At 46.1% G+C, this 24,724-nt stretch overlaps 1 protein-coding gene across 4 annotated transcripts in view; it reads left to right on the top strand.

The window, feature by feature from the left end:
• The window catches only part of KDM1B (lysine demethylase 1B), a 62,819-nt gene extending 38,416 nt beyond the window's left edge, over positions 1 to 24,403 (top strand). For 3 of the 4 annotated variants that reach the window (XM_060614704.3, XM_078446604.2, XM_078446602.2), the window contains 12 exons: positions 207 to 383; positions 778 to 852; positions 3,953 to 4,090; positions 5,062 to 5,233; positions 8,122 to 8,249; positions 9,227 to 9,358; positions 9,903 to 9,977; positions 14,188 to 14,304; positions 15,024 to 15,149; positions 16,460 to 16,582; positions 18,424 to 18,576; positions 22,552 to 24,403. In XM_060614704.3, coding sequence (XP_060470687.1) covers positions 207 to 383; positions 778 to 852; positions 3,953 to 4,090; positions 5,062 to 5,233; positions 8,122 to 8,249; positions 9,227 to 9,358; positions 9,903 to 9,977; positions 14,188 to 14,304; positions 15,024 to 15,149; positions 16,460 to 16,582; positions 18,424 to 18,576; positions 22,552 to 22,635 — 1,500 coding nt within the window. In that variant the 3' untranslated portion in view covers positions 22,636 to 24,403. The remainder of the gene's footprint in view (positions 1 to 206; positions 384 to 777; positions 853 to 3,952; positions 4,091 to 5,061; positions 5,234 to 8,121; positions 8,250 to 9,226; positions 9,359 to 9,902; positions 9,978 to 14,187; positions 14,305 to 15,023; positions 15,150 to 16,459; positions 16,583 to 18,423; positions 18,577 to 22,551) is intronic. The other variant, XM_078446601.2, reaches the window with a different exon arrangement.
• The last annotated feature ends 321 nt before the right edge of the window (positions 24,404 to 24,724 follow it).

The raw sequence follows: 24,724 nt of genomic DNA, 5'->3' as shown, positions 1-24,724 counted from the left end.
CCGTTGATGGACACTTGGATGGTTTCCACCGTTTTGGTAGTTTGAATAGTGCTGCTGTGAGTTTTGTTGGAACCTACGTTGTCAGTTCTTTTCAGTGTATATGAGTGGAATTCCTGGGTCATATAGTCATTCTGTTTAACTTTTGGAGGAACCAAGAGTTACGTGTTGTATTTGTTTTAACAGCTTGGTTTTGTTTTCAAACACAGGAAGCTCTTACACCTCAGAAATGTATTCCTCACATCATCGTTCGGGGTCTCGTGCGCATCCGATGCGTTCAGGAAGTGGAGAGGATACTTTATTTTATGACGAGAAAAGGGCTCATCAACACGGGGGTTCTTAACGTCGGCACCGACCAGCATCTTCTTCCTAAAGATTACCACAACGTAGGTGACTGTTGCCTTAACGGGGACACCATCCACCACCATGATCAGTGCTAGCATGCAGATACTAGTGAATACTAGTTAATGATACTAGTAACAGCCACATCATCACCACAGAAGTTATAAAGCAAGACGTTTGTAGAACGTGGGTTGCTCTGGGGAAGAGTGTCAGGAACTGTAAGGAGGAGGGGACTCCTTAAGACCAGCACTTCCGTGTTCTTTAGGAAAATAGCTTTCTGTGAACATCAAAGAAATGTAGATGAGCTAACATGGCTTGGTGGTTAGTACCTTCTAGACAACTAACAGGGTATATTGTTTTATTGTTTTCATTTCTCTAATTGGATCCTTCCCCCTCCCTCCATTTTTAAATTTTTTTAAATTTTTTTTATTTTTAAAGAAATCAGTCATCATTATCGGGGCTGGTCCAGCAGGATTAGCAGCTGCTAGGCAACTGCATAACTTTGGAATTAAGGTAAGATTTTGGGACATGAAGTTGATAACAGATGGTTAACCATTCCTTTGGTCCAGATTTTCTAAGATTTAGAAACCAGTTTCTGATTTTAGTGGGCAATTCTAAATGCACTGTATCTTTGTATCTTTAAAATCTTTGCAATTGGTTCTAGAAAAGATAAAAAAATTTTTAGAATTGGTTTAATAAAAGAAAGAGTTTAGACAGCTTTACACAGGGTTTTAGACTCCTAATGAGGAAGTCAGAAGAGATTCTGTGCAGGTATGAAAGCAGAAATTTTTCCCAGGTGTTATTGACACTATAGAGGGGACATTGGGAAAAAGTCTTTGTTTTTGCAATAGCTTGAGACAGCTAATAGCAGCTTAGAAGTTCACCATTTCTTGTATAAAAGTTTCTGAAACACACAATGAAATTTGCATATATTTTTTTTTTTCGAGTAACCTCTGTCCTCTGTGCCCAACATGGGGCTTGAACCCACAGCCCTGAGAATGGAGAGTTGCATGCTCTACCAACAGCCAGCCAGGTGCCCCTCAAAGGCACACTTTGACTCTCACTCTGAGAAACAAAAATCCCTGCTTTTGGAAGCAAGATTGGATTAATCTGTTGTTGAGACAGAATTGCATGACTTTAAAGTGTGCTCCACCTGTTTGAGGCAGCTTGCTTCTCCAAGGTAGGGTAGTTTTTACCTAGTATGTGGCCATATTCCAATTCAAAATTAGCCAAAATAGAGACTGTTAGAAAAAAAATTGTGCAATTTAGAATCTAATTTCTATTAGGTTCATTCAAATTAGCCATCCCCTTGATTTCTGTGACTTTTTAGGTCTGACACATTTCCCCTTTTTAAACACTTATTTTTCAAGGACTTTGGTTTTCAGTAAACCAGATATGAAAATCATCTTGGTAGAATTGAATTAATCTTCACTTTTCTCTGGCTGAAAGAAATGACAGCTTTTTTTTTTTTTTTAATTTTTTTTTTAATGTTTATTTATTTTTGAGAGATGGAGACAGAGTGTCAGAGGGGGAGGAGCAGAGAGAGAGGGAGACACAGAATCCAAAGCAAGCTCCAGGCTCCGAGCCGTCAGCACAGAGCCCTACACGGGGCTCAAACTCATGAACCGTGAGGTCATAACCTGAGCTGAGGTCAGATGCTCAACCAACTGAGCTACCCAGGCGCCCCAAGAAATGACAGCTTCTTTTCCATGGTGTCTCTTCTGCTGGAAGAGTTTCTGAGATGAGAAAAGGTTTCAGTAGCCATGTCTAAGAGCCGTTTCCCTCAGTTGAATGGAAGATGTTAAGTCTTGGATTACATTATGTTGCTAACGAAACAGAAGAACCTGAGTTGGATTTATAGGAAGTGTGTTTGCATTTCAAAATCTTCTTTTTTTTTAAAAAAATGTTTTATTTAGTTTTGAGAGAGACGGAACATGAACTGGGGAGGTGCAGAGAGTAGGGGCGACAGAGGATCCAAAGCAAGCTCTGAGCTGAGAGCAGACAGCCGGATGCAGGGCTTGAACTCACAAACTGTGAGATCATTACCTGAGCCGAAGTTGGACGGTCAACAGACTGAGCCACCCAGGCGCCCCTCAAAATATTTTCTTAATGGCGTGAAGCTAGGAAGTGTTTTAATTGATCATTTATTCCAGCATCAGATATTAGGGCCAAGATTTCTTGTTTTTACTTAGAAAACTTACAGATTATGTTACAGGGGAGATTATTAACATCGAAAGTCTAGGGTGCCGTCTTTAATGTCCTGCCTTCCTCTTATACTGAAAAAGAATCTAGAAATGGGTGGGTCTGTGTTAATCTGAATGAAATCCAAGAAAGAGGGTGGGGAGGGTAGAAATTTGGCTATAGCCTTGCTTGTTGAAGAAAATGAGGAATAAAATATTCAGAGGACTCCACCTGTTCTCTCCTTTCTTTTGCCGGGTGATAAGACAGACTCTACAGAGACCACCCATCCTTCTCATGGTCGGGAAAGAGAGTCTCCTGAGTAACCTAGGAGATGGCTAACTTGGGGAACCTCCTTGAGCAATTTGAAAGAGTGCTTTCCGGGATCCAGAAGTGGAATGGGTGGCCTTGAACTGCATAGGATTCCCATTTGCCCTGGGTCACTGCAGCCCAGAGAAGTGTAGCACTTACAGCCACAGGGCTGTCACCCACAGCCCCTCCTGCCCTCAGAAATTTGGGGGAAGTAGAGGCACTTGGCTGGCTCAGTCAGTAGAGCACACGACTCTTAATCTCAGAGTTGTAAATTCAAGCCCCACATTGGGTCTAAAGATTACTTAAAAATAATTTTTAAAAAGTTAAAAAACGCAGATTCATCTAAGCCCTTAAAAAGAAGAAAAAAAGAAAGAAATCTGGGGGGAGGTAAAATCGTCTGGGTGTGGGGCCAGCCTGCTTAGATCAAGCCCACGAGGTCATCGTTGGGTAGAATGACATATGATTAAAAAAAAAAAAAAAAAGTTTATATTTTGAGAAAGAGCACAAGGAGGGAAGGGCAGAGAGAGAGAGAGGGAGACACAGAATCTGAAGCAGGCTTCAGGCTCCGATCCCGATGTGGGGCTTCCACTCACGAACCATGAGATCGTGGCCTGAGCTGAAGTCAGACGCTTAACCTACTGAGCCACCCTGGTGCCCTTGTTTTTTTTTTTTTTTTTTTTAATAGTCACATCTCAGGGACATTAAAGGCCATTTGCAATGCTAAAGGAATTTTGCTACATACATAGATGTTTCATAGGACAAAATCACTGCATTAACCTAGTTTCTTTTAGTGCTTTTTAATTTGTGGGATAGTATTTCATAAAAGCTCTTAGTGCATCTCACGTGCTGGCTCAGCAAATCTTCTCATTGTGGGGTTGGAGGAGGGACAGTTGAAGGCATTCCTCCAGCAGGCTTCTCACTCCTTGCTAAAAGCGGGATTGTGTGTTTTAACATCTACTTTGGCTTCTGCTCACACCACCCTCTTTTTAAACTTTTGTTCGCAAGCGATCTAATAATTTACTACGTATGGAACTTACCTAACTGTGTCATTTTGCCTTTGTAGTACTGTATTTAAATGGCTACTCTATTCCTGTGTAGCTTCCCTGATTGCCTATCTTTTTAGGTGACTGTCCTGGAAGCCAAAGACAGAATCGGAGGCCGAGTATGGGATGATAAATCTTTCAAAGGCGTCACAGTGGGAAGAGGGGCGCAGATTGTCAATGGCTGTATCAACAACCCGGTAGCACTCATGTGTGAACAAGTGGGTTTCTTGATGATTCGTCTCGTAGATAAGCAGAAGAAAAAACTGTCTCATTTTGTTTTCGTATAGTATTAATATGCTTCTGGATGATAAATAACAACCCCCAAATGGTTTCTTGCCCCCTCATCCCCGATAAAAACAGTTACAATTCTTCCTTTCTGAGAAAGTGGAGCGAGAGCACAGAGAAGATTTTTTCCTGAGATCTATAATTCTATTTGTGTGTTATTTGCAGGCCACTTGATAAGCTTGTCATTTTAAGGTTTGCTGGGTGAAGCAAATAAAAACACAGCATGCCCAGCTAAATTTGACCTTTTGGATACATAAGTAAATTTTTTTAGGATAAGTATATCCCAAGTACCACGTGGGCTATCTTGCATGCGATGTTTGGGATATACTTATACTAAAAAAACAATAACAAAAAACAACCCCCCCCCCCCCAAACCCAAACCACTCGTTATTTATCTGAGAGTCCAGTTTTAAGAGGGCATGCTGTCTTTTATCGGGCAACCCTACATAGTTTCTTTGAAGACCTGGTAGGCCCAAGGTTTTTTTCTGAACTGCTTATTTGCCGTAAATTCGGCATCAGCTTCTGTGAGTGTTGGTGTGGTTGCGTGCTCATTCCTGTGAGGGTCCACGCAGGGGACAGGACGTCAGAGCGAGGGGAGGCCATGTGCAGCTGTAGCACCTGAAGCATTAACAGACCCTGGCCACTGGCCACAAGGCTGTAGGGTGCGTGGCATAGAAGCTGCCTGCTGTTACCTCACGTTTTCCTGAGAGAAGCGCTCCTCGATTTCCTGCTCTTTCCTCACTGCCTGACTTGGCTGCCACTCCCCAGGAGGCATGTGTAGCTTTACTTTCGGGATCTGTTAGACCATTTTCTCCATGAGAGAGCTCTGTCTGATTTCAGCTTAGAACCTGTAAGTGTTTTTTCCAGGGAAAATTTTCACCTTCTTATTCTTATTATTTTGAAGCTTGGCATCAGCATGCATAAATTTGGAGAGAGATGTGACTTAATTCAGGAAGGTGGAAGAATAACTGACCCCACTATTGACAAGCGCATGGATTTTCATTTTAATGCTCTCTTGGATGTTGTCTCTGAGTGGAGAAAGGATAAGACTCAGCTCCAAGATGTTCCCTTAGGAGGTATGGGAGAATGGGGTTCTGACTGTTCCTTGGGAGTCTCTCTGTAACCCAAAGCTGGATTAGCAGGAGCAGAGGAGTCCTCTGGAGGGGTGCCCGGCTGCCTCGGTCAGTGAAGCATGTGACTCTTGATCTCGGAGTCGTGAGTTCAGGCCCCCACGTTGGGCATAGAGCCTACTTAAAAAAAAAAAAAAAAAAAAAAAAAAAGTGGAGTCCTTTGAACCTTCGTTTTGGACTGCTGAATTCTCCAGACTGTCCCACTCTGGAAAGCAGATCTTCCTCAGGGACCTTTAGATGCCCGTGTTCACGAGCACTCAGGGATCTTATGTTGCATAAAATAGCTGGTGTTTAAAATGATCATTTAAATGTTTAATTTGCAGTTGCCCCTAGGAGCTTACTTTTAAGGAAACTGTGGTAAGCCCCTTGTGAATGGTCAATGACATAACGCCCTTTCTAGGTAAGAGAGTTTCTGTATGCCAGGATTTCCTTTCCCTGTTTTGGGCAGTAGGTTGAGATTTTTTTTTTCAGTATGTTTTAAGAATTCAAGAATGTGTATTACAGTTTAAAATTTTAAATTCAGAATCGTTAGGCTTTGGTACTAAATGGACCAAAACGTACTAAGTGTACTCTTTTCGAAAACTTGACTGTCTGTAAGAACTCATTTCCGTGAGGGTGCCAGCGGAGATTTTACCATACTGCTTCTTAAATTGATATTTATTTAACCTACAATTTTTATGCCCTGAATGTATTGACTTGTAGTTCTCGGCGAATGTCTGGGTTTCTTAAAGTATGATTCCGTTCGCAAGATGTTAATTTGTTTCAGCTGTATGTTCCCTTATAAGGGTTTTTACTTCTTCATCTTGATAGATGCTGCATCACTGTTTGGAGTAAACGTCTCCGTGACAGGGACCGTCCCTTCTCTTTACTCCCCTTTTCCTCTCCTGCCCTGAGACCCACCATGTTGAGCCGCCCTAACTAGTTAAGTGTTCACTGGCAGAGTCTAGCAGAACATTTTCAGAAATTTCCTGGGATGCACGGGGATCATTTAATCAAATGTAGGTAGTGTCCAGACCCAGTAGTGGGCCGTTGAATTTTCTGAAACTGGGGACAGTTACTAAGCTGACATTGTGCGGAATGTTCTCAGAGTTTGGTTAGCATTCTGCACGTGTGTGGTAGTCACTGGACAGGGTTTTCTTCACCCTCCTTTCAGGACTACCACATAAAAACATTAATAGTACTGCTTTGTCTTGGCCTTACTTAAGAAAAGTTATCAGGGCAGGATCAGCAACGCTGTGTGAGTTGGTGTTTCGTCTTATAAATGTTTTTTTGGAAAGCTTGAATAATGGCGCACACATCTCCACTTGGGGAAGGTTGCGGTTACATCCTGCCTGGTAGTATCTGAGCTGAGATTTCACCTAATTAGCACTTAGCCCAAAACACCCAAATATAAATAGTGAGAAGCTAGAGTTAATTTCACAAAGCATATGTACTAGAGCTTTTAAATGTAATTTACATAAAAGTCACATTAAGCCTTCTCCCAATCTGTTCATACTTAATTTCACATACTGTTCCAGCAGTCTTGGTTCTCCCCGAACCTCTACAAAACCTAAAGGAAAATAGAAAGTACATGGCAGGATGCAGGAATGGGACTGCAGGGTGGTAGTGAAAGTGGCAGGAAAGCCCTGTGGTCTGGGGGGGGAGAAAGCCCGGCACAAATCCAGAGGTGCTGCGAGCATCCCCGGATTAACCATCTAGCACGAGGGTGGAAAATTTTGATGAGAACCCGGAGCTGCCAAAACAAATTTTTTTAAAATTCACTTTCAGTTCATGTCTAGCTAAGCAAGTGCACAGGACTTGATAGAAAGAAGCCTGGAGTCTGTGGTGTACATGTAGGGTGGTGGTTCTTTCTCACTGGAAAGGTGATGAAGAAGGGCCCGTGCTAAGATTCTTACCATGTGTCAGGCGTGAGCCTCCCTCGCCCCCACATCCCCACAATAAAGGGAGTCGAAGAGCAGAATTGGAACGATTCCACAGGGCTGTGTATGTGTAGTTGAAAGTTCCGGTTGTGTGACGTGGCTGAATGCTGGGGTTGCTAGCAAGCAGGATTCCCAAGGTGCGTGGTGTCCGGGTGACGCTGGCCCGAAGGGGCGATGGGCCGGGCTGGAGGGTGCTGGCAGGGAGGCCAGTGGGGGCAGCTGCCTCCCGGGGTCGGAATTTACCGGGAAGAGACCAGGCTGCAACTTAGCAGAGCGTGAGAGCGGGCGGGTAGCAGTTGCTGTCTTTGGAAAGGCTGGAAAGGTGCTAGCAAGCGTCTGGCTGTGGGTTTTGGAATTTATTACGTAGGCGGTGAAACACCAGTAATTGGAAGGTATCAAGGCAGCAGACTGAGGTGATGAAAGGCCATAACGGAGTATTCTTGTTTTGGAGAGAATACAGCCGATAGTCTGTTGTAGGTCTCTTAGTTAAGGTGAGAGGTCCTCAGAACGTGACTTCAGGTGATTCGCACTAGGACCAGAAAGGGAAGAGGATTTTTCTCTGGGTGTGTGTCTTTATATATGCGGGGGGTGGACGGGGGTGGGGGGTGGACGGGGGTGGGGGGCGGGGGTACTTTTTTCTCCATCTTGAGCCAAAAAGGAAAGTTTTTTCAACTGGGCAGAAATGAAACGTGGTTGAAGGTAGCCTCCTGACCTTGTTTCCAGTTGAGATAAGCTTTTCCTTTGTGAGTGAAACCAACCTTCTCAACATATCCTCCCTCATGCCCCGAGTTGGCTTGGGAAGGGACCTGAGTTTAGCAGATTTTGCAGGTAGCAGGAGTTTGGGAACATAAGATAAGGAATTAGACAATAGTGTGACAGCCGTTCTTTTTCTGCTTTGCCCCCTTCCCCTTACAGAAAAGATCGAGGAGATCTACAAAGCCTTTATTCAGGAGTCGGGGATCCAGTTCAGTGAACTTGAACAACAGGTGCTTCACTTCCACCTGAGTAACCTGGAGTACGCCTGCGGGAGCAGCCTCCATCAGGTGTGGCTGGCTTCTGTGAAGCGCGCGTGTGTGTGTGTGTGTGTGTGTGTGTGTGTGCGTGCGCGTGCTCACCCGCACCTCGCATCTAAGCACTGAACTCCCGACCAGTTTGGGTAAACAGGAAACAATGGTTCTGCTGTTGAAAAGGTCAAAAACCATGACTTCAGAGCATATTAACCCCACAGTGGTTTAGACTTTTTTTTTTTTTTTTTTTTTAAGTGAGAGAAACCTTCCTTCCGATAATGTGTGCGAAGACTCAGTATGTGAACCAAGTGCAGGACGGCCACTGGGCTGGACCCGGGAGGGGCCCAGAGCCTTGTCCGTTCACTGCCGGTCTTCCCTTGTGCTCCACGGAGTCCCTGAAGGCATTTCTGTGGAACCGTCGTGGTCTGAGAACACTGCTCTCAGGAGACCAAAATAGAGTAGCCTTGCAGTTACGGTCTGCCTGTCTCGCTGGAATAAATTTAAACTTGCCTCTGTCAGTCACTTGACCACTGTGGTCTTGATACTCAGACCCTCTGTATTTTGAATAGAGGCTCCACGGCTGACCCCGACCTCTTGTCCAACTCTGCACCTCCCTGCATCCGACTCCATTGTGGTTGGAGTAACCCTGTTTTCCAAAACTGTGCCGGGTTTCAGCCTCTGCACAGATGCCACGTTGAAGACACGTGGATGGCATATTTATAGCTGGAGTTGCTCAAACGCAGTTTTACTCATAGAGTTCTCCTTTTCCAGAATTACTGATATGTAATACACCGAGTGTGTTTATCAAGGAGTGGTGCCCGTGCCCAAATCATGTCTACCTTTTGTTCTAAGATCCGCTTTCCTGGGGCGCGTGGCCGGCTCAGTCGGTGGAGTGTGCCACTCTTGATCTTGGGGTCATGAGTTCAAGCCCTATGTTGGGAGTAGAGTTGACTTTAAAAAAAAAAAAAAAAAAAAGAATAACATAAGCTTTCCTGCACATTATCATTTCCCAGGTGTCTGCTCGCTCCTGGGACCACAACGAATTCTTTGCTCAGTTTGCTGGTGACCACACTCTGCTAACGCCTGGCTACTCTGTAATCATTGAAAAACTGGCAGAAGGACTAGACATTCGGCTGGAGTCTCCAGTGAGTCTCCACAGCGGCCGGGAGGGGCGGCTCTGGTTTGGCCTTGGGATTGGAGGATGTCAAGTGCGGGACACGTGGATTACACAGGAGACAGGTGCTTGCTGTGGGCCTGTTCGTCAGGCACCTCCACCCTCTGGAAGCAACAGTGGCTCAGATGCATTTTCATTGCTAATGAAGTGTTCAAGTGTCTCATGACCTCCCTGACACAATGCAGCCATTTTCACTCTCGAGTGTTCCCTTCCAGTCTTTGTCCTGCTGCATTTGTATTGTGCATTGCTCTAGTCATAGAGGCCCTCGTTTACCTGTATACTTCACTCTAGACTGTGTTGTAAAGATTTTCCACTTTCTGACAAAGTGTTTATAAGTTGTAATGACTGAGCGATAGTTCCCTGAAGTCAGCTGTAAATGTCACTTAGATCTCTGAATGCCGGGAAGTGATTCTCTGGAGTCTTGGAGGTCTAAACTCACGTGATAGAATTGGGGGAGGATCCTGGATCGTATGGGTCCGTCCCTCCTGGTTTTCATGGTGGTTTTTCTTGCGCAGGTGCAGAGCATTGATTATTCTGGAGATGAGGTGCAGGTTACCATGACGGATGGGACAGGATGTACAGCACAGAAGGTAGGTGCTAGCATTTCACGAGGTGTAGCCAGGGGCCTGGGGGTGGGGAAAACAGTGTTTTCCACCCGGAAGTTGGCCTTTGGCAGTCTGCCCGGAGCCTTGTTTGATTCCTGAAGAGTTCCCTGTCTCCACTCAGTTCTGTGTGGATGCGCAAGTCTCATTGACCTGATCTAACGCTGTATGCATTCATGGTAGACAGAATTCTGAATAGTGCTTATTGATTTACTTTTAATGGTTATTTTTGACAGAGACAGAGCCGGGGTGAGGGAGGGGCAGAGGGAGGGGGAGACACAGAATCCGAAGCAGGCTCCAGGCTCTGAGCTATGAGCACAGAGCCCAATGCGGGGCTCGAACCCACGAACCATGAGATCATGATCTGAGCCGAAGTCAGACCCTTAACCAACTGGGCCACCCAGGTGCCCCGAGTAGTGTTTCTTAAAGTAGGTTCTGTGGTACATCAGTCCTGAGAGTTGAACAAGAAGAGAAATTCTTTGGGCAAATAAGTTTGAAAGTGTTGTATATTGCAGTCTACTTTTTGAGTTAAATATGAGTGTATTAAAGGCTCTGAGAAGTCACGCATTCCAGAAAACTTAGTTTGCTTAATTCAGTACATACAAAGGTGGTGGGTTTGTTTGTTTGTTTAGTAGGTTTCTTTTGCCATGGAATCCTTTTTCAGTCCAAGACAGCTCCATGTTTTCATTTTGAAACTGGCAGAAGTACTTTTATGTTACTGGAAGTGTTTGTAAAGCACGTTAGTAGGTGGACACTGGAAGAGTGCTGTAATATGCAAAATCACACAGAGATTTCTAAGGCGTTGGAGAGCAAAGATGCTTACTTGGGGTGGAGGGGAAGTAATAAATCCTGTAAGTTTATTTCAGTTTAGCTATTTCTGACATGACCAGAATGTATAAATGACAGATCATCACTGGATTCCTAGATTAGCTGTGCTCTGCCCGTTTCAGTTCCCTAGAAGTATTTCAGAGTGCATGATACTCCTACTGAACTAAAGGATCTCATGTCAAATGAAGAGACAGGGTCTGGTGTGTGAGCCCAGGGGGTGGGTCCTCATATTATTCCTGCCATTGGCTAGCGGGGTAGTTAGGAATGGTAGTGTAGCCTTTGGACTCAGAGTGGGTCTTTAAAAATTTCTTTTTTATGTTTTATTTATTTTTGAGAGCAAGAGAGAGCATGAGTGGGGGAGGGGCAGAGAGAGAGGGAAACACAGAATCCAAAACAGTCCCCAGGCTCCGAGCTGTCAGCACAGAGCCCGATGCAGGGCTCGAACTCACAGACCGTGAGAGCATGACCTGAGCCGAAGTCAGACACTTAACCGACTGAGCCACCCAGGGACCCCATGGACTGGTAGTGGTTCTCAATCCTGGCTCACGTTAGGACCACCTGGGAGGGGCCTAAAAAGAAAGGCTGCAGCACCCCCACCCCGAGATTCTCCGGGATTCAGTCTGGTCACGTTTGTGAAACTGCTCAGGTGAGTCCGATGTGTGACTAGTGTCAGACCACTGAGCAGCCCTGCCCTTATGTGGGAGCCCCAAGCTGAGAATTTAAATTTAAAGCTCCTCGTGGTGGTAAAAATTGTTTTTAAATACCTCTCTTTAAAACTGTAAGTCAGCCGGAACGCCTGGGTGGCCAACTTGGGCTCAGGTCATGATCTCGCGGTGCGTGAGTTCGAGCCCCGTGTCGGGTTCTGCACTCACAGCTTGGAGCCAGGAGCCTGCTTCGGATCCTCTTTCTCTGCCCCTGCCTCACTCCCACATTGTCTCTCTCTCTCTCTCTCCCTCTGTAATACACACAAACATTTAAAAAAAATTTTTAAATTGCCAGTCAGCTGATGGCTCAACCTGTGGTATTTTGTGACTCTGCCTGTCGACGGCTCTCGCTGGGTCCCCCTCTGCCTGACCCTAACCACGCACCTTTGCTCTTCTCTCTTGATGGCCAGCTCTCCGGGGTTATTAGGGCATAGCTGCAGGCTGTGTTCTCAAGTCTCTTCTGGAATGTTTACAGGAAGTATTTTTATAGTAGTCTGCAGAGATGGCATGGTTTGAGTTGGAAGCTTCCCGGACTTAGAGGTGAAAGACTTGCACCCCAGCGTGACCCACCAATAAACATCTGACACACTGTAATGCAGTTTAGGCTGGTTCCACCCAGGTCTGGCCTCAGTCCCTGACCAGAGCGGGCTCGTCCCTTTGGCCTGTTTGTTTACCTAAGTTCGTGTGCTTTTTTTTTTTCCTTTTTGCTTTTTTTTTTTTTAATGTTTAGTTTTGAGGGAGAGAGTGAGCCGGAGAGGGGCAGAGAGAGAGGGTCAGAGGATCCGAAGCAGGCTCCATGCTGACAGCAGAGAGCCTGATGCAGGGCTCGAACCCACGAGCCTCAAGATCATGATCTGAGCCGAAGTCAGACCCTTAACCGACTGAACCCCCCAGGCGCCCAGCTTCATGGGCTTTTGAGAGCGTTTTTGTTGTTAAGAAGATATCTAGATCTTATTTCCTTGAAGTTCTTCTGCATCCAAGAGAATAATTGTTCTCTTTTTTTTTTTTTTTGGCTTGCTTGATGATGACCGAGAAAATGTTTTATATTTTATAAAAAGTTCCATGTGGCAGAAAATAGCGACAAAATCACAAGAAGAACTCTGGCCTTTCTGTGCTCCTGGAGTTGGGGTTCAAGCCACGTACGCTACATCTTTGCTGAGGGCTGTGGTGGATGTGGTGCTCGGCATCCAGTTCCATGGGATGCTCCTCTGGCCATGCTGCCTGCAGTGTGGACGGAAATGGACACACACACACACACACACACACACACACACGCTTCCTAGACTCCCTTGAAGCTGAGGTTCTAAATAGGAAATGTTGCAGCCACTCAGATGCACTGGCGTGAGATTTGGAAGGTATGGCATGGCTTTTCCTTCACTTCTGACCAGCATCGTGGTCAAGGTGTTAGGTTTTTCCGCAGAGGGGCCAGTAGAGGCTCCAGGGTCCGCTCATTAACTACAAGGGAGGCGTGAGGCAAGCACGAGGAACCCATTTCACAGTTTGTTCTAGAAGTGGTGTGCTTCTGGAGCTGGTAGCAGTGGTAATGGCTCCTCATCGTGACTGTGGTAACAGGGTTCTGGAGCCAGAAATTTTCTGATTGTGTGGAGAGACAGCAGCTGTGTTTGATGCAGGGTTTTGTGATGGGACCTCGAGAGTCGTTCTTGAAGGCTCTTAGCATCGGCACCTTCAACTCTCCTAAAGGATTGTGTAAGCCGTTGGGAGACCCTGCAATGAGTTGCTTCCTTCTTGGGGCTCCTGGGTGGCTCAATCAGTTAAGTGCCTGACTTCGGCTCAGATCATGATCTCACAGTCCATGAGTTTGAGCGTCGGGCTCTGTGCTGACAGCTCAGAGCCTGGAGCCTGCTTCAGATTCTGTGTCTCCCTCTCTCTCTGCCCTTCCCCTGCTAGTGCTGTCTTTCTCCCTCCCTCTCACTCACTCAAAAATAAATAAAACATTAAAAAAATAAAAATAATAAACCAATTTAAAAAAAAAAGTTGCTTCCTTCTTAATAGCCCATAATGTTTTGAAGAAAATGTTTTTAAGTTTATTTATTTTGAGAGAGAGCATGAGCAGGGGAGGATCAGAGAAAGAGGGAGAGAGAGAATCAGAAGCAGGCCCCATGCTGTCTCACGGTTTGTGAGATCATGACCTGAGCCAAAATCAAGAGTCGGACACTCAACCAACTGAGCCACCCGGGCACTCCAGTAATCCATAATGTTTTTGATGGACTTTACCATTTATGAAGCATATTGATGTGTATTGTATGACTTTTAAGCATTATCCTGATTCTTTGGGGTTTGTAGGGCAGGTTTTACCTTGGCCACGTATTAGAAAGTGTTAGTAACGATACACAAATGTAGTTCTTCTGATTCCATATTTAGGGCCATTTCCTCTTACAGTACTGCTTTTCATAATTGGCATCTACGACTCTTCTCACCCAGGGTTATTGTAAACCATCTAGACTTTTCTGCGAGTTCTTCCACGTGGATGCCGCTTCTGCTCAGCCAGGCGCCCTTGTGAACCGAACCGCCATGGCGGCTCTGGCTCTTCGCAGTAGAACATGGGACGTTGACAGTCTCGTGATTGGCGATAGACAGGAATTTCCTGGTCATGAACCCACTGGGTAGTTGTGCTTTTGTGTGTGAACTGTTCGTTTTCCCCCCAGGTGTTAGTCACTGTACCCCTGGCCTTACTACAGAAAGGTGCCATTCACTTCAACCCACCGCTGTCGGACAAGAAGATGAAGGCTATCAACAGCTTAGGCGCGGGCATCATTGAAAAGGTGACCAAGTTACTGTAGCCTCAAAACCAAAGAGATGAATGTTGGGTGCCAAGGGTTCCTTACCTTCTGGTACTGGCTGAGTAGCGGATCATTTTTTCATCCAAATAAAATTCAAAGATTTTCTTTTCATTTGAGTAATTGTTGATGAAGAATACAAAAGGCTATTATCGGAACAGAAGGAGGAGAGCTGGCTGAGATCTCAGTTTTGCTTGACGTTTGGAAAATGAGTGTTGTTATTCAAGATTTGAACTTGGCATATAAATATATAAGTAAAGTGGGGTTTTTTTTTTTTTTTTGGCTGCCTTCCAAGCCTACCCTCCATTAATTAATTGGTCCCAGTGAGGAGAATGTTTCACTTCCTCTGCCTTTAAATAAAATCTCTAAGCAGAACGTGCCAGTGCTGGTGGCCCTAGGGGTAGGTGAGACTTTATCTTCAGAACATCTGCTTCAAGACCAGGTCTCGGGACTGCTTGGCATCTTCGGATTAGCCCAGGGTTTGTCAGTGGGTCCCGCCCACCCCACCCACGCTATCGGTGGGGGGATGGGACTGAATGGCCCCCAAAGCCAGATGCTCATGAGAGAACAGACGAGACAGGAGCACGGAAGGGGAGCATTTTAGGATTTTTTTGTGTATCGCTTTAGTTAACCGTAGATTGCATCTTAGAGATTACTTCTGATTCTAGAAACTCTTAACCATCTTTCTCTTGCTCGTTTTCCAGATTGCCTTGCAGTTTCCATACAGATTTTGGGACAGTAAAGTTCAAGGGGCTGACTTTTTCGGTCACGTTCCGCCTAGTGCCGGCAAGCGGGGGCTTTTTGCTGTGTTCTATGACATGGATCCCCAGGTAAAATCGGTGGTGACATGCGGTTTGAATTCCCTTACTGCAGTTTAGACTTTGGATTGGTAATGACTCCTGCGTCAAACTCAGGAGCTAATGGACGTGGCGGATGCTGTAGATACGTACTTATATGCTGGCAGGGTACTTGGACTGGGATATTTTCCTACCGGAAAAGCCCGACATCTGCCATATTCTTTTCAAGTACTAATGTTGCTCCCTGGGAAGGGGATTCGTTCTTTGTGGAAACAGATATTTCGGGCTGATGGGGAGTCCTCTTAGGGAGAGTCAGCTCAGCACAGCACAGTAATGACTGGTGCCTGAACACTGCTCTCCCGGGTCCTGTGAGCACGGACAAAGGGCAGGGTATGGTTGGCCCCGAGGAGGACGAGGGCAGGCTCCGTGTTGGCAGATGTGACCGGTCGGGGAGCAGAGGGAGGGAGGGGCGTCCCTGGGACTTGGTAATACTAATGTCATGCAAAAGAATCACCTTTGGTGTTTTGTTCCCCCTTCTTCTCCCTTCCAAGAAACTTTCTTAATTTTTTTGTAATGTTTGTTTGTTTATTTTGAGAGAGGGTGAGCAGCACAGGGGCAGAGAGAGACCGAGGAAGAATCCCAAGCAGGCTCCGCGCCGTCAGCGCAGAGCCCGATGTGAGGCTTGATCTCACGAACCATGAGATCATGACCTGAGCTGAAATCAAGTGTCAGATACTTAACTGAATGAGCCATCCAGGCCCCTTAATTTTTTTTTTAATGTTTATTTTTGAGAGAGAGAGAGAACAAGTAGGGGAGGGGCAGAGAAAGAAGGGTCAGACAGAGGATCTGAAGCTGGCTCCATGCTGTCAGCACAGAGCCCAATGTGGGCCTTGAACTCATGAACTGAGATCATGACCTGAGCCAAAGTCAGAGGCTTAACTGACTGAGCCACCCTGGCGCCCCATCCCAAGAAACTTTGTTAAAAGGTTGCACTTGGGCAAAATTTCTTTACTGTTTGAGAAAGATTTTTTTCCCCTTATTTTATCTGCTGATCTCCTTTCTCCACCTTCTTCTATTTCTTCTAGAACAAGTAAGGGAAAAAGCCAAGAGAACCCTGAATTTGATATTGACACTTCTTCCCGAGTTGTTCAGCCACGAACAGCAAAATGTAGAGATGAATACTGAGTTTTGTGAGGGAGACAGACCGGTGGTTGAAATGGGGCTGAGGGGCAGGGGGAAATCCTGAGATGTGTAGGATGAGGGCCTTCCCCAGTCGGAGCCGTGCATTCAGGGACCTCTGTACTGGAAGCAGGAAGTGTGAACTGTCCCTTCCGCGTCTGCAGAAGAAGCAGAGCGTGCTGATGTCGGTGGTCGCCGGGGAGGCCGTGGCGTCCGTCAGGACCCTGGATGACAAGCAGGTGCTCCAGCAGTGCATGGCCGCCCTCCGGGAGCTGTTCAAGGAGCAGGTCAGAGCCGCCTCCGGGACGGGGGAGAAGGCGGACGGCCGCGTCGGTCCCTCTCCCGTTGTCCGGCTGCCCGCTAAGTCCCCCGGCTGGCCTGCCAGGGCTGCCGTAACAAAATACCCCAATCTGGGTGGTTTCAACGATGGACATTTACGTTCTCGCAGTTCTGAGGCTGGAAGGTCCGAGATCAAGGTGCAGGCAGGTTTGGCTTCTTCCCAGGCCTCTCTCCTTGGTCTGCAGATGACCGCCTTCCCCCCGCGACCCCACATGGTCTTCCCGTTGTGCTTGGCTGTGTCCTAATTGCCTCTTCTTAGGACACCAGTCAGACTGGATTAAAGCCCACCCTCGGGACCTCATGGGAACTGAATTACCTTGTGAGAGGCCCTTTCTCAGATATGGTGATATTATGAGGTTCTGGGGGTTTAGGGTTCTGACACACGAATTTGAGGGGGCCGCAATTGAGTCTATAGCAATATTCCATACCGCCTTTCACGCCATTGTCTTCCTTTTGCTCACATCATCCGCACACCTCTTTCTTTTCCTTTTCCTTTCCCATTCCCCTTCCCTTCCCTTCTTCCTTCTTTTCCTCCCCCCACCCCCTTCCTTTCGTGCTAATCTGCAAAGGGTGGCAGTGCGCTGGGGCACAGACAGGCTTCAGGAATCTGCATGTCACGTTTGCTCAGGGGCGACGCGGAGCTTCCGTGTACGGTTCCTATTTTAGTACACGTGCTGCTGAAGCGAGCACCACATCCCCTTCCTTTCCTGAGGATGTAACAAGCTCAGCATTTTCCCTACATCCTGTATTAACCCAAACCCTAGTGAGCTTTGAGAGCAACCTTCCTTTCAAAGGGATGTTGTCCAGAATATTCTCATACCCTACAGATGCAGCTAGTCTCATTTCTGTCTTTTTCCAGAGGGGCTCAGCGTACTTCATATTTGCCAGTTGAGTACATCTCACAGTCTCTGCAGATTGGGGAATGGCGTAGCTGTCATCTTTTTCAAATAAAGGAGTGGAAGTAGAAAGAAATGAAATGAGAGAAAAGTTACATAAAATAGAGACAGAGACACCCGGGGGTGTTATTTTACGCGACGTGATTACATCTCACAGTAATCCCTAGTTTGTGGGTTTTTGTCCAAAAACTCATTTTCACATTCGTTGTTTGGAATTTAGCGCGTGGTTTCCATAGAACTATTTTTGTTTATTTTTTAAACGTTTATTTTTGAGAGAGGAGAGCACACGAGCAGGAAGGGGCAGAGAGAGGGGACAGAGGATCCGAAGCAAGCTCTGCACTGACAGCAGAGAACCTGTCTCGGGGCTCGAACTCACAAACCGTGAGATCGTGACCTCAGCCCAAGTCGGACACTGAACCAACTGAGCCACCCCGGCGCCCTCCGTGGAACTGTTTTTCATGGTGGTGCTAGTCAGGGGCACAGAATGACTCGAAACTTAGTGAACGTGAAACATGGCCTCGTCTGGCCGTTCCTTTGGAGCAGCCTGCTGAGAATTGAGGTCCCAGCACCGCCCCTTCCATTCTGGCCCAGACACCCCTCCGCCACCGTCCCCCGGGCACACGCCGGTCACTGGCGACGATAAAGTCTCCGGCAGGATGAAGGGTGGAAGTGAGCCGTGGGGGAAGCCGCACGGTTGGGGCGGGAGATGGAGGAAGCTGCACAAATGGGGGTGGGGGGGCCCGGGGGGAGCTGCAGGGGGCAGAGGGGCCACAGCAGAGTCTAAGAGGATTAACTCCGTCTCCAGAGGAGGCGGGAGTGTAGATTTGTGCTCTGGCTGCGCACGTCCAGGCCCCTCTTTGATCCCGGCTCCTGGTTCCCTCCGCCCCACACAGGAGGTCCCCGACCCCACGAAGTATTTCGTCACTCGGTGGAGCACGGACCCCTGGATCCAGATGGCGTACAGCTTCGTGAAGACGGGAGGGAGCGGAGAAGCCTACGATATCCTCGCTGAGGAGATACAGGGAATGGTCTTCTTTGCTGGCGAGGTGCGTGTGGCCATCCTGAACCCGCTCGCTGTTGTTTTCGTGACTTTCTTTTAATGAGAGTGATGTACGTCCGGCGTTTAAAAGCAGAGTCGGATACGGTCAAAAGTATTAGGACCCTAAGACAGCAGACAGATGCCCCCTCAGCGTCCTCCTCCCACCCCCAGGGCGGCCATTTTTAATGCTTTCTGTTGTTTCTTCAGGAATTTACTTCATGTTTTCAAATATTTGTATCGTTGACTTCTGGTTCGACAAAGTAGACATTGGAGCACCTGGGTCGCTCAGTCGGTTAAGCGTCTCTTGGTTTTAGCTCAGGTCACGATCTCACGGTTTGTGGGTTCGAGCCCCACGTCGGGTTCTGTGCTGTGGGCGAGGAGACTGCCTGGGATTCTCTCACTACCTCTCTCTGCCTCTTCCTCTCTCTCTCTCTTTCTCAAAATAAACTTAAAGCAATTAAAAAAAAAGTAGACATTGCTGACTTATCAGGTGAAAGATTTAGCCTGTTTAGTGTGGTTATTTCACACTTGAAATGGTGCTCCTGTGATGTGGCTTCCTGCTGAGCTACGAAGCCCTTCATTGACTTCGTTTTTACACAGCTTCCTGTTTTCTTGACAGTCTCACTGGCCCCTTTTTTCATTAGCTTAATTCTTTCTGTGCTTCTCCTCGGGCCCCTCCGCCCTTCAGGCTTCCCTCAGTCACAGCTGAATCCCTGTGAGCTGGTGTGTTAGCTCCATTTTTGAAACCCCCTTCCTGGGCTCCTCTTGCCTATGTTCTGGTCTATCCTGGCTGATCTCTGGGACTCCTCCTCACCATTTTCCAGGTTTTTATTTTCTAGATACCTTTCTCCTTTTTTTTTTTTATGTGTATTTTTTTTAATTGTGGTAGACTATACATATCATTTACCACCTTAACTATTTTTTTAAGTTTTTAAATATTTAAGGAATTTCACATGTGATTCCTTCCACTGCCAATCGATCACCGGAGTTCCTCCAAAGTCAGAATCATAATCTTCAAAGTAGCTTTTATTTTTTTAATTTTAAAAATTATTTTAAAAATGTTTGTTTTGAGAGAGAGAGTGTGTACGGGTGGGGGAGGGACAGAGAGAGAATGGGGGAGAGAAAATCCCAAGCAGGCTCTGCAGTCTCAACAAAGAGCCTGACCTGGGGCTTGAACTCGTGAACCTGTGAGATCATGACCTGAGCCGAAAGCAAGAGTCAGGTGTTCAATCGACTGAGCCACCCAGGCGCCCACAAAGGTTCCAGTTTCTGCACATCCTCACCAGCAGTGTGCTGTTTTCTGGCTTTTGGTAACAGCCATCCTAATGGGTAGGAAGTGGCCTGGCTCCTTTCTTGGTTTACTTCTGTTGAGAAATGTTTTGCTGTTTTGATTACTGATTTTTTTCGGTGCCTGTTTTTCGCTTGCTTGTAATCTGGAAGCTCATATCCTTCTGTCCTTGATTTCTTACTTCTGACCATTTTCTCCTCACGTTTTTTATTTCTCTTATTTCTACATCTTCCATTACATAAATTGGAACTCCTAAACTGATTTTCTGATCTTTTCTTTGCTGTTACTCGTGTGTCTTATCCTGTTTGTTTGTCTCCTTGAACTGACTTTGGGAATTTTGGCTCTTTTATGAGCACTTTCTTGCCCTCAGGTTCTTCTTTTGGTAGCATCCTCTTCTTGCTTAGTGACTCCTCAGAGTTCTAGTTTGTTTCCGTCAGCCTCCTCTTCCCACACATCCAGATATCCCATCGTTGACTGCTCAGACTGGAGGGAGGCATTTTTTTTTTTTTTTTTTAATTTTTTTTTAACGTTTATTTACTTTTGAGATAGAGAGAGACAGAGGATGAATGGGGGAGGGTCAGAGAGAGAGAGGGAGACACAGAATCCGAAACAGGCTCCAGGCTCCGAGCTGTCAGCACAGAGCCCGACGCGGGGCTCGAACTCACGGACCGCGAGATCATGACCTGAGCCGAAATCGGACGCTTAACCGACTGAGCCACCCAGGCGCCCCTGGAGGGAGGCATTTTTACAGAAGCCTGTTGAGAACGCCCACGAGCTTGCCAAGGGGTGGTTGGATCCCCAAACAGTCTATCTACAGCTCTTTGGGAACATGCTGGGTGTCGGCAGCCTTGCTCTTAGTTATGAAGACCTGACTTAATCCCCACGTTCTTTGGTGCCTCACCCCCACCTCTGCGTCTGGTCTCCAGGGGGTCGTGGCCATGGGGGTAGGGAAGCTGGTGAGGAACCAGATTGCTTGCTCTTCCAGTCCTGTTTTCACCGGTGCCCCGCCTCTGCCTCCGTCCTTCCCGACGCCTCCAGTGGCTGAGATGGTTAAAAGGTTCTTTGGGGTGAATCGGCTTGCTTTGGATCACCTCCCCCCGCCCCCCGCCACCCTCCCCAAACTTCACCCAGTGAAGAGAATCCTCAGAGGTCTTTCATCTGCTTTCAACCTTTGTGGATTATAGTTTGGGACCGCCCAGGTCTTCTAGTGCCATCTAAAATAGAGTTATCTTTTCTCTCTCTGATTTTTGGATGATTACAAAAGAATGTCATTTAAAAACTGGCTGTGTGGTTTGTCCTTGGCCTGCAAAGCTTTGTGGGAACAGAGCGTGACTGCACGCCAGGCAGCAACTGTCCGCTGCTTCCAAGAGAAGCTGCATTAGGCTCATGTGATACAGTTGTTACTTCACACTGAAAACATTAAAGAAAACATTTTTTATTAAAAAAATTTTTTTTAATGTTTATTTTTGAGACCGAGACCACGTGAGTGGGGGAGGGGCAGAGAGAGAGGGAGACACAGAATCTGAAGCAGGCTCTAGGCCCTGAGCTATCAGCACAGAGCCCGACATGGGGCTCGAACCCATGAAGTGTGAGATCATGACCTGAGTCAAAGTCGGACGCTTAACTGACTGAGCCACCCAGGCGCCCCTAAAAAATTTTTAAAGCCATTTCTCTGAGGTTTCTGCCATTTTTTGCCCCCTTCTAGTAATTGTATTTTTTCTAATGTTATGTATTTAGTTTTTAAGTTTATTTTGAGAGAGAGCCAGGGGGAGGGACAGAGAGAGGGAGACAGAATCCCAAGCAGGCTCTGTGCCATCAGCACAGAGCCCAGCACGGGGCTTGAACCCACGAACCATGAGATTGTAACCTGAGCCAAGACCAAGAGTCAGACGCTTAGCCGACTGGAACCACTCCGGCACCTCGGTAATTGTATTCTTACCTCCTGACCATTCCTCTCCATTTACTGAAGTGTGTGGCACTGGCTGTTGTCCCTTGCATCCAGCCGTAAATCCAGGTGACATGGAACATACCTCAGTTCACGTGGAACTTCCTGCGTTTCCTGTCCTCCTCCATCTTCTGAGATCGGCTCACCCCCGCTTCAGTGACTCTTTCCCATAGCTACATCCCAGACCTTGTCGCCGTCCCCACCAACCCCCAAGCCACAGATCAATCTGCTGCTTGCCCTGGTTTGCCGATTCTGTTCCCACTCCGACCTCCTGGAGAGCGGTCTTCTCCCACGGACAGTCCTCACCTTTCTGTCCCCTCCCCGTTGACGGACTCCTCTCTGTCCTGTGGCAGTCCTCTAGCAAAACTCCAGCCGTGGGTGAATTGGTTCGCTTTCTGTGCTCATCACTGATTCCGACAGCGAGACTACTTGTCTGGGGGGCAGCGGTGGGGACGGGCAGGGATTGTATCGTCTTCGTTCTTCTTAATTCCGGGACACGGTGTGTATGTGAGTAATATCCTAAGGAGTGCCACTCAGTCCTTCACGGGAGTGGTGAAGCAGGGTGGCACAGCCAGAGAACAGCAGGTGCAGGGTGGGGGTGGGGGGAGGTAGAGTGTTAACGTGAGCACAGAGGAGCGCCTGCCGGCAGTCTCGATTCGAGGATCAGAGAGTGTACGCTTGTATTATGTTTCGGTGATCGCCTGAGTTCCTTATATGTGATTTCCAATTATGCAATTTTTTTCTTACAGGCAACAAACAGGCATTTCCCACAAACTGTTACAGGGGCATATTTGAGTGGTGTTCGAGAAGCAAGTAAGATCGCAGCATTCTGAATAGAATTTGTCTGGACCCAGCTTGCTTCTGTGCTCCAAATGGTAAAGTTTGAAACACATGTTAAACCTCACTTTCATAAAATCAAGACAAAAAAAACCTCCTCCTGAGAGCATTAGCCCCAAGAATCCTTTTGTAAGCACTTATATTTAATTGCATTTTCCACAGGTGTGACTAGGGCTGTCTTCTGTATTTCAGAACAAAGCAGAATATAACCTTACATTAAGACAGGATTTCTTCCACGGTTGGAGATTCCCTTTGAATTTTGACACCTTGTTTGGCTCATCAGTTTTCAAACATTGAGAAACCATTGTTTTCAAACATCAAGAAACCAAGCAGCAATCATTAAAAAGGCAGATAAAGCCACGGGTTTTTCTTCTGTCACAGTTCATCAGTATCTTTGCCAATGAGCCTTAAGATTTTTATATAGCTCCAAAATTGAGCTTTTACTTAAAATTTAGATAGAAATCTTTCCCTTTCAGATACAGCACAAACTCCTCAGTTAAAAGTAAATGAAGCTTCTAGACTATTTTATATTGTACATATTTCTTTCCATTGGGTATTCAAAAGAAATTTAAATTTGGGTCTCTTTTGTGATAAAACATTTCAGATTTGTGCACTCATTGGCAAACAGCAAAATTTTCAGTTCCTCAAACAGTATAGGCGTTCTGTGATTTTCGATGGGGTAGAGATAGTATAGTCTTCATACTTGAGACCATGTAGAGTAGGGCTATTTTTCTTAGAGCCAAGTTTGGTCCGATGGCACACTTTAGCCTTAATTTTGGCAACCACTGGCAAAAAGATCTTGTCAGAATACTTTAATAAAACTCCCTCTACTGCCTCTTTTTAAAACAACTGATCCAGTCTGTTTTTTGCAGCATGATGTTTTCAGTATTCCACAGGCAGGTCCACCGGAAAACTGCAGAAAATGTGAGATTTCCTGGTAAATATTTCACATTTAAAGCCATATCTTAAAAGCTGGAGAACATGGCACATATTCACTTTTTCCTTTTTTTCTCCTCCTGACAAAAGAATTCAATTAAACTCTGGTTTCAGGGACTTCAGGATGCTTATCTTGCCAAGAAGTTAGAAAAGCGGATGGTAACTTAAATGCTTTTGTTTTAAAAAGTCTGAACAGTTCTTTCAATTATGTTAGTCTGCATTGAAAAGACTCAAAAGGACATTTTTCAGAATATTAGGTATTTTTAAAATTTAAAGTCAGCTTGTAAGTAGAAATAGAATTTTATGGAGACGTTAGACGGTTTAGACCCCTCCCTCCTCAGCAAAGTATGATACAAACACAAGAAGGCAAACAGCAGTAAATTGGTTTCAAAGTTGGGTTAACATAGGAAAATGTTGATAGACTATCTGATGAGACTCATTGGTACTGGGAAGTATTCTGTTTTAAAAATGTTATGTGTTAAACTGTTTAAAGAATAGCATGTATTTAGTGATAAATGCAAAATATTTTAAGTTTGAAATGGTTCACGGTTAGTCTCTGGGCTCTTAAACTTGTACTGTGCTACAAGCAAACCAAGGAAAACCCTAGTTAGCTCAAGCGCAGTAAATGTGTATTTAAAAAGTTTCCTGTCCCAAGTGACATCATTTGACATTTTGTTAAGGAACCACGGTACTTTTGAGTTTTTGACTGTTTTTCACAGTTTGAAGATTTTGTAATTGAAGAGCAGTGACTACACAATGTTTCAACTGCAGATTGTGAACAGCTGGTTGTGTAAAACTGCTTAATAAAAACTAGACTTGTTTTTCAAATACCGTGCACTGTAGTGGTGAGCACTGGGTACACCTTCCCCACGACCTTTCACGCACACCACCCGTCTCCTCTCCTGCAAGCCGCCTTCAGACTTGTTTAGCTCCTGGGTCTTACACCCTTTCAAGTAAATGGTCATAAAATAAACAGTTGTGAACCGTAATCCCTTAGTTTTGTGAGGTCACTTTCAAGTTTTCCTTCAGGATTTCTTCAGAGTTTGTGTTCAGCAATCACTGAACGACTCCAAATTAAATGGGTCATGGGGCTAAGTCCATTAAAATCCCCGTCCAGGGGCGCCTGGGTGGCTCAGTCGCTTAAGAGTC

Source organism: Panthera onca, chromosome B2 (genome assembly GCF_046562875.1).
Source record: "Panthera onca isolate mPanOnc1 chromosome B2, mPanOnc1 haplotype 2, whole genome shotgun sequence".
Lineage (NCBI taxonomy): Eukaryota > Metazoa > Chordata > Mammalia > Carnivora > Felidae > Panthera > Panthera onca.
Note: the sequence above shows the minus strand (reverse complement) of the source record. Positions and strands in the feature narration are given on the sequence as shown.